The sequence below is a fragment of the Abramis brama genome, assembly GCF_963993115.1.
Source record: "Abramis brama genome assembly, chromosome: 21".
In the NCBI taxonomy this organism is placed as follows: domain Eukaryota; kingdom Metazoa; phylum Chordata; class Actinopteri; order Cypriniformes; family Leuciscidae; genus Abramis; species Abramis brama.
The window spans coordinates 9,487,229-9,502,004 of NC_139983.1; the positions used below are offsets into that span (position 1 = coordinate 9,487,229).

At 37.6% G+C, this 14,776-nt stretch overlaps 1 protein-coding gene across 1 annotated transcript in view; it reads left to right on the forward strand.

Annotated features, from left to right (window-relative positions):
• smc6 (structural maintenance of chromosomes 6) overlaps positions 1-14,776 on the forward strand; it is a 21,783-nt gene continuing 7,007 nt past the window's right edge. The window contains exons 1-15 of the mRNA XM_084097625.1: positions 1-105; positions 507-665; positions 3,309-3,426; positions 3,965-4,070; positions 4,147-4,283; positions 4,371-4,432; positions 4,646-4,726; positions 4,819-4,920; positions 5,044-5,163; positions 5,253-5,348; positions 6,218-6,364; positions 7,743-7,831; positions 11,027-11,194; positions 14,262-14,440; positions 14,558-14,759. Coding sequence (XP_083953751.1) covers positions 91-105; positions 507-665; positions 3,309-3,426; positions 3,965-4,070; positions 4,147-4,283; positions 4,371-4,432; positions 4,646-4,726; positions 4,819-4,920; positions 5,044-5,163; positions 5,253-5,348; positions 6,218-6,364; positions 7,743-7,831; positions 11,027-11,194; positions 14,262-14,440; positions 14,558-14,759 — 1,781 coding nt within the window. The 5' untranslated portion in view covers positions 1-90. The remainder of the gene's footprint in view (positions 106-506; positions 666-3,308; positions 3,427-3,964; positions 4,071-4,146; positions 4,284-4,370; positions 4,433-4,645; positions 4,727-4,818; positions 4,921-5,043; positions 5,164-5,252; positions 5,349-6,217; positions 6,365-7,742; positions 7,832-11,026; positions 11,195-14,261; positions 14,441-14,557; positions 14,760-14,776) is intronic.

The window sequence follows — 14,776 nt, forward strand, 5'->3', positions numbered from 1 at the left end:
TTGCAGTCATTTTCAGAGGGTGGAGTTTGTTGTAGCTGCGCGCTGTCTGTCAACCAGGAAGTCCTCAATAAGACATATTTCACTTTCCAGATGCAAAGGAATGGCGTAAGTACAATCATATTCATCATTAATTTAATGCAATTTATGCGCTATTAAACTGTGTGTACTTATGCGAAAGCGATTCTGATGTGCTGTTCACCTGTTCATCCATGTCAGTTGATTTATGTCACGGTAGTTGTTGTTGGCATATTTCCAAGTGCATGTGTTTCCTCTTTGTGTTGCAGTATCTGTTGTTATTAATGGATTTCAGTGACATTTTAAAATCGTTTCTGACATCAAGTATGAAGTACGTTGCTTTTGCCTGCATAAAGCTGTGCAGAATTAATGGATAGGTTAAGTGGATAAAATATTTTTGACAGCACGAATCAGATGCATGCTGTTATCTGTGATGTGTTTCTGTGAAATAGCATATAATAGTACAGTATGTCCTTTCTGCTTTCTTCTAGTTTGGGCATCTTTCTGCCATGAATAAGAGGAAATCTTGTGCTCACAATGTTGTAAAACCCTCTAAGACTCCTAGGACAGATTGTAAAACGCATGTACAGGATGAGGAGGAGGTTGATGAGGAAGATGGAATCCAGCAAGATCACTCACTCTCTTCTTCGGTCAGTTTAATGATTTCCTGAACAGAACCTGATAGTGACAATGGTGCATTCATAATGAACATTACTGTGACAGTTCTGGTCCAAATAACATTTATCCAGATGTGTAAAGAGTACCTGAAAACCATTCTTGAGTAAAAGTACAGAAAAATGTCCTTACACCGAAAATGATATTACATTACAAGTTACAAGTCACCTGTTCGTTCCAATGCGATCTGATTTTAACAGTATTAAAGTATTTTACTCGTTCTGAGCATAGGCTCAAAGATGCACAATTTCTCAACAACTGAGAGACACGCCAGTGAAAAACAAGAAACAGTTGTTTTGTGAGGAGAGTAATCACATGTTCACAAAACTGAACACCTCAAAATTCTAATAAATCAAGGTTGACAGAACAGCCTCAGTTAAGTCTCAGTTTAGTTCAAGTGCTCAAAAATGATTAGCCCATGATTTACTCACCCTCAAGTCATCCTAGGTGTTTATGACTTTCTTCTTTCAGACAAACACAATCAGAGTTAAATAAAAAAAATGTCCTGGCTCTTCCAAGTTTTATAATGGCAGTGAATGGCCGGTTTCTGTTTTGAAGTCCATAAAAATGCATCCATCGTGCAAATCCAAAAGTAATAATCCAAACGGCTCCGGGGGGTTAATAAAGGCCTTCTGAAGCGAAGCGATGCGTTTGTTTGTGTAAGAAAAATAGTCATATTTAACACGTTATAAAGTAAAATTATAGCTTCCGGCCAAATGGCCATACGCAGTCTACTTGCGTCTAAAGCATAACTTGTGACGTTGGAAGTAGCGTAGTGCGTCATGGCGTAGCGTAGATATCAGCAGAACGTCGCATTACTCGCATAGTTGCGGTTTACACTTAAGTTAAATTTTACTTTACTTTATTTTACTTTATAAAGTTTTAAATATGGATATTTTTCTTACACAAACGCATTGCTTCACTTCAGAAGGCCTTTATTAGCCCCCCAGAGCCATATCGAGCACTTTTATTATGGATGGATGCACTTTTATGGACTTCACTGCCATTATAAAGCTACATTCACTAGCCTTGTTGTCAAGTTTGGGTGAGTAAGGACAAAATGCACAAGAGATACTGTGCGTTCACACCGCCGCCGGCGAGAACGTCAAAGTGGCCGGAAGTCATTCGGCGGCGAGCTCCGGTGAGGGCGGTGAGAGCGGCGAGGAGAGTTTAAGTCAGGTCAACTTTATGGTAATGAGCTATGCCGCGGTTCGGCGGCAACCAATCAGAATGTAGAAGTCCTCCGCTTGAGAGGATTCCAGAGAACGCAGTCCTGTAAATTTTGGTTCCGACCACATTAGTTTCCAAGCAAAATAGGGGAGAGGTTGATCATGTGAATTGGATAAGAATGCTTGTTTTTCAGTGGGAATGCAAATTAGATTAGCATTTAACCATGAACACAAAAGCCACACCAGACTAATGGCTTTTAATTGGTTTATTTCGTTAGCAAACATGTCACTATAATTGTTGAAGTCCTCGTGAACCGGATGTTGCAAACGACTTTTCTCCAGTGTGACGTATTTCCAAATGTAACAGAATATTGAACAGAGGGCGGGGTTTTACTTTAGCGCTCCTCCTCTCCATCTCTCGCTCATAGCAGACTATCGGTTTGAGGGTAGTGGTTAAGCGGAAGTAACTTTTCAGATTTTGATTAAAGATTACCACGGCAAACAATTTTTTTCTGTGTATTAACTTGCACAGATTAATTGTTCACCACAAGACTAGTAATATGGGCTAACAAAGTAAATAGGGTCAATTTTAATTTCATGCCGACTTTTAAGTTCTTTCCATCGATCAATTTCTTAGTTTCACATTTAAAAGATTCCATGAGGTTAACTTATACCCTACTTGGTCAGTCTGCACAAATAACGATCAACATGTGTGTTTGCTTTGCAGCCCCTTTAAATAAAGTTGAAAAAAAGACCAAGCATTCGTTATACGTCAGAGCATCAGAGCGTCCATAAATCTTTCTATGGCGTCGTTGGTAGGGCGGCGAGAACGACTTTTGCCGCTCTCGTCGGCGGAGGTGTGAACGCACAGATAGGGTGCTTCTCATTTCTTATGTGTGCATCCTCGTTTCCATTCCTCGCTTCCTTTCCTTGCCGTCTTAGCTCCATCCCCTTAGGAAGCGAGGGAAGGCTACACTTGTGTATCCTTGCTCATGACTCCTCAGGAAGCTTTCTCACTCCTTGCCTCCTCATGGCGCAATTAGAGAATTGAGATGTCCTTCAAGATGACTGAGTTTGATCGGTTTCCAGGTCAAAGGCTGGAGGACGGAGGAGCGAGGAAACAAGGAAGCATCAATTTTAGTATTGAGAAGCACCCATAGTACCTTCAACGCCTAGTAGATAGTAAAATCACTTCTTTTGTAGCAGAAATAAACTGCTGCAGAAGAAAATAGGTGATGTGCAAAATGTAAGGAGTAATTGCATTACTCATCACAGATGTATTGGAGTAAAAAGTACATATGCTTATTCAAAAATGTAGCCAAGTAGAGAGTAAAAGTAATGTTGATGCTCAGTAAAACTACAAAGTAGCCAAAAAGATACTTAAGTACTGCAACTGATTACATTTACTTAAATACTTTACGCCACTGCATTTATCTTGTGCTGTTTCAGAGTGCCGGAGACATCGGCGTGATAGAAAGTATCACTTTAAGGAACTTTATGAGCCACCATTCGCTTGGACCTTTCAAATTTGGACCAAATGTCAACTTCATTGTTGGGAACAATGGAAGTAAGAATTTCTTTAATTCAAATTTATATAATATGAATTATTTGAATGTACAATACCAGTCAAACATTTGGAGACACTGGAAAGCATTTAAAATAAATTGTGCCTATATATTTTTTAATGGCTGTTATTGGAGCAGATTGTGAAGGAAATGCTTATTTCATAGTTTTGATGACTTGACTTTACTGCTGTGTTAAGTGTGCAAAATACTTACAAAATGATGGGTGGATGTGTTCAGACTGTATAAATAAGTGGTTCTCAACCCTTTTGACTCCCAAGTCCCCACTTTGTCCGAGACAATATTCAAAGGCCCTCCTATCTAAGCTGATATGTACCTCTGTTTAATGTTTTGCATATTTATTTTAAGTGTTTTTTTAGCATTTTAATTAAGATTGTTATATACCGGTAACTAAATTTAAATAATTTTTAAGAGTGGGTGCTGCCCCCCTAGTTGAGAACCACTGGTATAAATGTCTCAAAAACATGAAAGTATTAACAATGTTCACTCTTTCCTCAATGTATTTTGTAATGCTACTCTAAGCTGGGAAAAGTGCCATTCTGACAGCACTTATAGTGGGTCTTGGTGGAAAAGCAACTACAACCAATAGAGGAACATCTTTGAAAGGCTTTGTGAAATATGGAGAGAGGTTAGTGTATTTTAAGGAAAGAAGCACTGATATATCTGTATATTATAAAATAATGTATTGATCCTTTTGTTTACAGTTCTGCAGACATTAAAGTGAAATTAAAAAACAGAGGAAACGACCCTTATAAAGGTGACATTTATGGAGACAGCATCTGCATTGAGCATCGGATCTCAAGTGATGGTTGCAGGACTTGTAAAATCAAGAGTAAAATTGGTAATAGCATGACTTCTGTCGACAGGTTTTATCAGAAACGGCTTCCTTCTCTGTTCACACATATATTGAGATTTGCTCTAATTTTAGGGCATGTCATTTCCACAAAGAAGGAGGAGTTAACTGCTATACTGGATCATTTTGGCATCCAGGTACTTTTTGTATAAAAAACCAGCTCGCATATAGTGCAATTTTTATAAAAGATTTCATGTTCTTTTACCTATTTGTAAGTAATTATTTTTGGTGACATTTTGGCACAGGTCTGCATCAGTCAATTTAGTTAAAAATCTAGTTGTAATAATTTTGTTGTTTAAAGCAAAGCACACAAATCTGTAATGTCTTTATTTCTGTATTTCATATTACAGGTTGACAATCCTGTGTCAGTCCTTAATCAAGAAATGAGTAAACAGTTCCTGCATTCAAAAAGCGAAGCGGACAAGTATAAGGTGATTTATTTTTCATATACCATACACCAGTATTTAAAGCAGTGATATACATCTAACTACTTTCATGCTTTTCATCTTTTTTTTCCCTGAAGTTTTTCATGAAAGCAACTCTTCTGGAGCAAATGAAAAGAGACTACATTCACATCAAGCAGACTAAAGCCTTGACACGTGACCAGGTGGAAAGACAAGAGGAAGTGAGGCTTTACTCATATGCTAATTCATTAGTCATGTATCACCCTTAGTGTTTTTCACACTTATCTACCCACAATGCACCACTGTGGTAACATCACACATATGTCATATCTCTATATTTTTAGTGTCTCAAAGATCTCAGGCAGTTGTTCTTGCAAAAGAAAGAAAGATATGAACGCTTGTCGTCGCTCGACGATATGAGACAGACTCTAGAGGAGCTGAAAAAGAAGATGGTGTGGTGTTTGGTGCGTTATTTTAGTGTATCTTACTGAAGTGTGAAAAATTCTCTGTTAGAGAGTCTCTGTTAAACAGTGTCTCTGTTTGTTGGTTATAGGTGAGGGAGAAGGAGAGACAAGTTGAACAGCTGAAGGAACAAATTGAAAAAGAAGAGTCTGATTGTAAAAATGAAGAAAAACTGCAGCTCTGTCAGGTTTGTGTGATTAGTTGTATTGATTTGGGTTTGTTTTATAGTTTTTAGTACCAGTTAAACATCATTGTCAAAGGTGAAGTGTTTTAATTGATGATTGTTACATGTTGCATATAGCTATATACAAAAAGAAACAATTAACTTCTTAAGAAAAAAAATCTACTGACCCCAAACAGCAGTGTGTATATATATGTATATATATGAAGACCTCAGATGCAAAAGCCTCTAAAGCCACCTATGTCAAAAATGATAATAATATTGAGTGAATGCTCTCCACACATAGTAGCCTATACGTTCATCAAATACTTTCACTTCAAACCCACTAAATCCCAGCCTCAGCCCATTCAGAAATGCCTGTACTTGGGTATAAACCTATACATAGGAGCCTGATAAAAATGTTAATATTAAAGAAAAACATTAGACAGACTTCGAGCCTTTTGCATCTGAAGTCTTCATATATATTCATAACAGTATATACACACACTACCGTTTGGGGTCAGTAGATTTTTTTTATTTTATTCAGCAAGGACATTTATAATGTTACAAAAGATTACCATTTTAAATAAATTTATATTCGTCAAGAATATAGAGCAATCCTGAATCCAAGAATCCTGGAGCATACAGCATTTAGAATGAGTTCTGAAAGATCATGTGACACATGAAGTCTGGAGTAATGATGCTGAAAATTCAGCTTTGCATCACAGGAATACATTACATTTAAAAAATATAGTTTTTTTTCTGTATATTTGATCTCATAAATGCAGTCTTGGTGACCGTAAAATACTTATTTCAGAAATATTAACAAATCTTACCAACCCCAAACATTAGTAGTCATTTTTTTAAAAAAATGTAAAAGTCTTTTTGCTTTTCAGAACAAAGTTTCCACTGCTGAGAAGAGATTGCAGGACATCCAGATGAAGCTTTGCACGCTTAGAGAAGAGCAGGAACAATTGGCAGAGGAGAGCCATAAAATGAAGGAGGAAATTAAAGTCAAAACAAAAGCACAGAAAAATCAGGAGGTGAGATGTCTTTGTTTTCTCTTTCTGTTTGTTATTGCTTCTTCCAATAAAATCATAAATTGACACATGCTCACATGTATATTTTAATATCTCAAGCTACATAATACCTGCCTTTTGTTTTGATGAAGACTTGCATCTCTCCACAGTTAGAATAAGCATTTAACATAACAACTGAGCAACTTTGCCTGTTTGTAGTATTTGTTATTCTTAAAGGAATATTTCACCCAAAAATTAAAATTCTTCCTTTTGGCATTGTTCTGTGGATCACAAATGATGTTTTGAAGAGCGTTTGTACTTTTTTTGCCCATGCGGTGAAAACATAAAGTGACAAGGGGCTGTCAATAGTTCTACATCATCGCACCATAGGCCCCTCCCACTGGCATTCGGTCACTTAATGGCTAACATTTGCCTACACTGGATGTGAACGTTGTGTCGCGATACAGTATACAGATGCGTGGTCAGTTTCTGACATAATACACGCAATTGAGTCTGTCGACAATAGGACAAATGGAATAGGCAAAGAACGTTAGCTGTGACGCGTTCAATTTAAATAGCTCAAGGATCCCAGTGTCAGGAAAAAGTGGATAGTTTAATCGTCGGAGGATTATATATTATATGTTTGTTCGGAGCGTTTTGTAAACGAGCCCAAGGCACAATGTAATGGAGAGTTTGCAAAGAAACTTTAAAAATAATTAAAAAATCCTTGACATGACCCCTTTAAATAATGGCAAAAGACTAAAAATATTGCTCAACACATGTATGGACTACTTTTATGCAGTTTGTTTGTCAGCTCAAGTCATTCGCTTTCTTTCTGAATGGAAAAGAGCAATGTGAACCATCTCATTTTGTGTTGAAAAAGAAGAAAGTTTTATGGGTTTGGAAAGATCTGATGTAGAGTAAATGATTATACGGTTTTAATTTCTGGGTGAAATATAACTTTAAGTTAGCTGCTTGCTTAAAGGTGCTCTAAGTGATGTTGGGTGACGTCACTTCTTGTTGACGTTAAAAGTATTGTCAAACAAAATGGAGGCTAGCTAGACCCTCCCTCCTCCTCATCCGCGCACTAACCCCCCAAACCCCACCCCAAATCCTTCTTGTCAGTTATTGGCTGAAACGGTTTGTTATGTTTCGTGGTGCAGGTTAGCCCAGTTTGTTTTTCTTGTTGTTTGTGGAACCTGGGCTGTCTACAGAGACCGTGTTTTTTTTACAGTTTGTTCAGGGGACAGGCAGCTAGCGGATGGTGAGGAGATGTTTGCTGTATGTGTCAAAAAAATTTTGACCTAAAAAACGCGTGACATCGCTTAGAGCACCTTTAAAGCAGGGTCCTTGTTGATTTCTGAAGAGTTTGTATAGGTTTTTTAGATTGCCAGTTTTTCAGGTGGTTTACTTCCGCGCTGAGAATAAATTGAAACAATTAGAAAAGGAGCAATGCCTTCTTCAGGAGAGAATTCACAAAATAAGTCATGGGTGAGTCCATTTGTTGAGGGAACACCTCTAATTTTAGGCTTTCTGTTTTTCAAATTTGATGACAGTATGTTTCATGTCATACTGTAGGGCGTTTTCACACCTATCTCATTTGAAGAGTTTGGTCAAGAACCGGTTGCATTTTCTTCCTTAGTTCAGTTCGTTTAGGCATACAGTGAGGAAAATAAGTATTTGAACACCCTGCTATTTTGCAAGTTCTCCCACTTAGAAATCATGGAGGGGTCTGAAATTGTCATCATAGGTGCATGTCCACTGTGAGAGACATAATCTAAAAAAAAAAATCCAGAAATCACAATGTATGATTTTTTAACTATTTATTTGTATGATACAGCTGCAAATAAGTATTTGAACACCTGAGAAAATCAATGTTAATATTTGGTACAGTAGCCTTTGTTTGCAATTACAGAGGTCAAACGTTTCCTGTAGTTTTTCACCAGGTTTGCACACACTGCAGGAGGGATTTTGGCCCACTCCTCCACACAGGATCTTCTCTAGATCAGTCAGGTTTCTGGGCTGTCGCTGAGAAACACGGAGTTTGAGCTCCCTCCAAAGATTCTCTATTGGGTTTAGGTCTGGAGACTGGCTAGGCCACGCCAGAACCTTGATATGCTTCTTACAGAGCCACTCCTTGGTTATCCTGGCTGTGTGCTTCGGGTCATTGTCATGTTGGAAGACCCAGCCTCGACCCATCTTCAATGCTCTAACTGAGGGAAGGAGGTTGTTCCCCAAAATCTCGCAATACATGGCCCCGGTCATCCTCTCCTTAATACAGTGCAGTCGCCCTGTCCCATGTGCAGAAAAACACCCCCAAAGCATGATGCTACCACCCCCATGCTTCACAGTAGGGATGGTGTTCTTGGGATGGTACTCATCATTCTTCTTCCTCCAAACACGTTTAGTGGAATTATGACCAAAAAGTTCTATTTTGGTCTCATCTGACCACATGACTTTCTCCCATGACTCCACTGGATCATCCAAATGGTCATTGGCAAACTTAAGACGGGCCTTGACATGTGCTGGTTTAAGCAGGGGAACCTTCCGTGCCATGCATGATTTCAAACCATGACGTCTTAGTGTATTGCCAACAGTAACCTTGGAAACGGTGGTCCCAGCTCTTTTCAGGTCATTGACCAGCTCCTCCCATGTAGTTCTGGGCTGATTTCTCACCTTTCTTAGGATCATTGAGACCCCACGAGGTGAGATCTTGCATGGAGCCCCAGTCCGAGGGAGATTGACAGTCATGTTTAGCTTCTTCCATTTTCTAATGATTGCTCCAACAGTGGACCTTTTTTCACCAAGCTGCTTGGCAATTTCCCCGTAGCCCTTTCCAGCCTTGTTGAGGTGTACAATTTTGTCTCTAGTGTCTTTGGACAGCTCTTTGGTCTTGGCCATGTTAGTAGTTGGATTCTTACTGATTGTATGGGGTGGACAGGTGTCTTTATGCAGCTAACGACCTCAAACAGGTGCATCTAATTTAGGATAATAAATGGAGTGGAGGTGGACATTTTAAAGGCAGACTAACAGGTCTTTGAGGGTCAGAATTCTAGCTGATAGACAGGTGTTCAAATACTTATTTGCAGCTGTATCATACAAATAAATAGTTAAAAAATCATATATTGTGATTTCTGGATTATTATTTTTTTTGATTATGTCTCTCACAGTGGACATGCACCTACGATGACAATTTCAGACCCCTCTATGATTTCCAAGTGGGAGAACTTGCAAAATAGCAGGGTGTTCAAATACTTATTTTCCTCTTATTGGTAATACTGCAAATACTTATTGGCAATCGCACTCGGATCCGCACCAAAACAATCACTCCGAGATCGCCAATTGAAAACGATCTCTGGGGTGGTTTGGTTGAGGTGAGAAAGCAATCTGACCCAACGGATCAACAAACCAAGCGGTATCACAATTCATAATAGGAAAAGTTCAGTAATTTCACTTAAATGACAATTAATAGGTAATCTTCATTGCCATTTAAGTGAAATTACTGAACTTAAATATACGAGCTTGATAAAAATGATCATTCTAGAAGAAAATTCCAGATGGCACTTAGAGGCTTTTGCATCTGAACTCTTCAAATGTTGTTTTTTCATGGAATTTTACAAAATAAATAGATACATTTATTAATTAATTAATTTAATTAATTAATAATTAATTACTTAAAGGATTAGTTCACCTCAAAATGAAAATTTCCTGATAATTTACTCACCCCAATGCCATCCAAGATGTCCATGTCTTTCTTTCTTCAGTGGAAAATAAATTAAGTATTTTGAGGAAAACATTTCAGGATTTTTCTACACACAATGGACTTCAGTGGCAACCAGAATGTTGAAGTGCTTCAAAGGGCTCTGCACGATCCCAGTCGAGAAATAAGGGTCTTATCTAGCGAAATGATCGGTCATTTTCTAAAAAATAAATAAATAATTATATACTTTTTAACCACAATTGTTTTTCTTGTGCTGGTCTGCGACGTGCCACATATTACGTCATCACGTTGCGTGGCGTGTCGCAGACAAGCACAAGACGAACAATTGTGGTTAAAAAGTATATAAATTTAAAAAAATTTTAGAAAATGACCGATCATTTCGCTAGATAAGATCCTTATTTCTGGGATTGTGCAGATCCCTTTGAAGCACTTCCTAGCCCTTTGAAACTGCATTGACTTGACCTTCAGCATTCTGGTTGCCATTGAAGTCCATTGTGTGTAGAAAAATCCTGAAATGTTTTCCTCAAAAAACTTAATTTCTTTCCCGCTGAAGAAAGAAAGACATGGACATCTTGGATGGCATTGGGGTGAGTAAATTATCAGGAATTTTTTTATTTTGAGGTGAACTAATCCTTAAAGTAATTATTTCAGAATAAACTGGTGCATTTAATTGTTGTTTTATTGAATTCTTTATTTATTGAAGTATTTCATTTTGAGTAATTTGGTCCTCCATAACACGTGACATGGTACACTTTGAAATGTTGCCTTGTGAAAAGTGAATGAACCAAGAAGAAAATGCTTCATTGTAACAAATTAAGTCCCTGTTTCGGAAAAAAGCAAATGATCTACAGGTCTGAAAACGCCCATAGTTTGTTCATTTGTTCTACAGTATCTACAGGATTCAAATGAATATGTAGTTAAAGTAATAAACTAATTTGACAATGCTGTCAATGTCACGTTTTTAGCAGTGGCAGAAGAAGTCATGAGACTGAGCACGCACAGCATCTAAAAAAAATATCTACCTTCAAAAAACAACTGGAAGAGCTTGAGACAGAGTCCAGCGCTCTGAATCAAGAGATTAAGGACAAACAACAAGCTCTGTTTAAAGGAAGAGAGGAATATGATAAACTGAGGTAAAGTCTGGCAACTGTATTATTTATGGGGCTTGTGCCTTTAATTGACTGGACAGTGAGGAGGAAGACAGGAATGTGGTGGGACACAAGGCATATTCAAACGTTACGTGAACCGCTGCAGTACAGCTTCCACAAAGTCTTAAAATGTACCTAAAATGTAAAAAAATTCACCATCTTTTGTGATTTAAACAATATTTTATATTGTAAAAATATTCTAAGTTGCAAAAACATCTTCTGTACTTCCAGAAGTAGCGATAAGAGTAAAATGTAGTGAAGTCTGTCAAATTATGATTTTTTTTCATTTGTGTAAAAATGTGTGACAGAACCAGCTTGACTTGCCCAAGTGAAGAAAAAAAATTACCAAAATGTATTTGAAATACATTTATATTCTACTGAGTATACTACAAAAACATTAACATATGTATGTACTTAATATAAATACCCTACAATTGTACTTTTGGCATACTAAATTGAAATACTTAAAGTGCCCCTATTATGCTATTTTAAAGTTTCCTAATGTTGTTTTGGAGTTTACATGCATCAAAGGTCAAAGGTTTCATTTCCTCATAATATACATTTGCACATCACCACATTTATTCAACCCGAACCTCCATCGCAAGGACGACTCGAGCAGGACGTTTCTCAGTGATAGATACTTAGTTTGAGGAACATTATGAGATGTTGCAACTGTAATTCCTCACCATCAGCATTAACAAGTGCATGTCCATCAACAAACTGATTATTTTACTTGTACTAATTTATTTACAGAGTATTTTTTCTAATTTATTGCGGTGAACATGTGGAAACTGTATCAATAACAGTGCATGCATTAGACGAGCTCTAGCGTGAATGACTGATGTAACATTAGTTGGTAAAACAAATCTTGCTCCATGCTTAATCTTTCCTCAAAGTAGTGAGAACGACAGGCAATCTGAATTAATAGACAGTTATAGGTAATAGTGGCAACTGTCTAGCAGAAGTATTTCAGTAAGACAGTGAGAATGTCAGCAGGAGACCTACACAATATAAAACTGAAACTAAGCATTTTGAACACTATCTTTCAAGAGCAAGCGGTGTGCGAATCCTACCCTGAACTCCAAGATTTGAGAAGCAAAATAAGTAAAGTGTCGTAAGTAAAATAAAGGGCAAAGAGCAAAAGTTTAGAATTATACTGCTGTGGTATCGTGGTAAAGATGAATTTTGACCACTCGTCACATGCTCGTCCTTGCGCAGTGGAAAAAAACTGGCTTTACCTTCACATTGTAGAGCACAGCGTGTTCTCGACATGATGCTGTCCAGTATCCACAGGAATCAGCTGCAGGTTTGAGGGGGTTCAAGTCTTCCCTGGTGTCTGTGCGTGCAATAAGTGGATGGGCAATATGCTAATGTTTCATCTTGACGTCACAACGAAACGGCTTATGACTCGTTTGAAAACGATTCATTTCATTGACTCAGAGTCAACTCTTACTTTTGAAAGACAATAACTTTATATACAGTGCACTTTCAGATTTAAAACTTTGCAGTATGTTTTCATTCACTTGTAGCTATGTTACACACTACGTGAAAGGTCAAAAATCCATAATAGGGGCCCTTTAAAGTCTGCTAAATTAGAACAAACTAATTTTGTTCTTAATGCATTTTAGTTATCCAGAAATAGTGCTGAGGTCCAACTAAAGATATACTTAAAGGGGTCATATAATGCCATTTTTGTACAAGCTAAAATGATTCTTTGGGGTCTAAATTAAAAGTTTGTAATATACTTTAATTAAAAATTCTCATTAGTATTGTAAGAAAACACTAATTTTACCTGGTCAAAAACAGCTCTGTTTTCAGCACGCCGTTTAAGTGCATGTGTCTTTAAATGATAATGAGCTTTGCTCACCCCGCCCCTCTGTTCTGTGCGTACACCGTAACACAATAACACAATAACCATAACGTGTTGTTCATTATAAACATGGGATTATGAATTATATTGAGAACGTTGTATATAGAAAACATGCCGTAATGTACCTTGAGTGTAAACAGCCGCATTTATCGTGAAGCGTGCAGCAAGCGATTTGCAAAGATTAATATAAAGATTAATATAAAGGTTAATAAAACGTTACACTCACTTCAGTTATTCTGGAGGTGCAGCAGGAACACAAATAGTTGGTACCGATCCTTTTTTCAGGAGCAGCTTCTTAGCAAAACCAGCTTTATACTGACCCTCGTTTGTAAAGCAGTCTGGTGTGTGAAATGATTCGCGCAAACATGAAAGCATTGACGTTGATCGTGGGGAATATTCCCTTCGAAAACAAACTCAGCCACTGGGTCTTCAGCGGTTCGGATTTAGGAACATCAAAATGACTGCCGTGTTCTTTATTACACCCAAGAACAGAACACCACAATCGCTTAGACGCCATTCTGCTGTGACCGCGCGGACTTTGATTGACAGCTCGCTCACAAGCGAGGGCGGGTCTGTGTTGAAACGCTGCTGTCAATCAACAATCGTGGGAGGGGCGTCGATTTGATACAGGGGAAAACATAAGAAGATTTAAAAAAAAAACACTGGATGGATTTTTATCATTTTATGATGGTTGTGTACAGGCACTGCCAACACACATTTCAGTACAATCAACTTGTAAAAGTGCATGCACCATTATATGACACCTTTAAGTATATTTGATTGTGCTAAAATGAAACTATTGCAAATATACTTTAGGTACACTTTAAATATCTTGCATTTAAAGAGTGATATTATACAGAGATCATACTATCCTTACTAATAGTGATATTAAAATACTTTCTTAGGCTTAATATGCTTAATATTGGCTTTAATATATGCTTTAGGCTTAATATGCTTAATATGCCAATAAAGAGGTCCTCCAAATAAAGTTTGATGATAATATTTATATCAGTAAGTTTTAAGCGATATGTCAGTAAATATGTTAATGTATTTGTAGTATACTTGGTATGGAAATAAATGGATTTTAAATACATTTTGGTATAGGTTTTTTCACTAGGGTGATCCTTATTTCTTGCAGTATTTTGATATATTACAGTATTGGAGTTTTTCTTATTTTTTTAGCATGGAGGAAAAAAACATCCAGGTCTCTCTGGAGTTCAAACTGAAGAGAAAAAAGCAGCTAATGGCCAGCAGATCCAACAGACTGAAACGGTTTGGTGATCACATGCCAGAATTGTTGGAGTCTATCGACAAAGCCTTCGCTCAGGGGCGATTCATCAAGAAACCTGTGGGACCAATAGGTGAGAGGCACGCCGACTCTTCAGATGATTCACTGAAATCTTAAACACAAAACAAGTCATTATTCACCTTTGTTGTTGAATTTACCATTAATAAAATGTTTTTTTCTTCTTCGCTAGGTGCATGCATCAGCCTAAAGGATCCCAGTTTAGCCGTGGCTGTGGAGAGTTGCTTAATAAGTTTCATCAAAACCTTTTGCTGTGACAATTACAGGGACGAAAAAGTCCTGCAAGGACTGATGTCATCATATTTCCCAAAAGGCAGTAGGCCTCAGATAATCGTGTGCCCATTCACAGACCGTGTTTATAACGTTCAAGGCCGGTAAGAAATATTTGTGT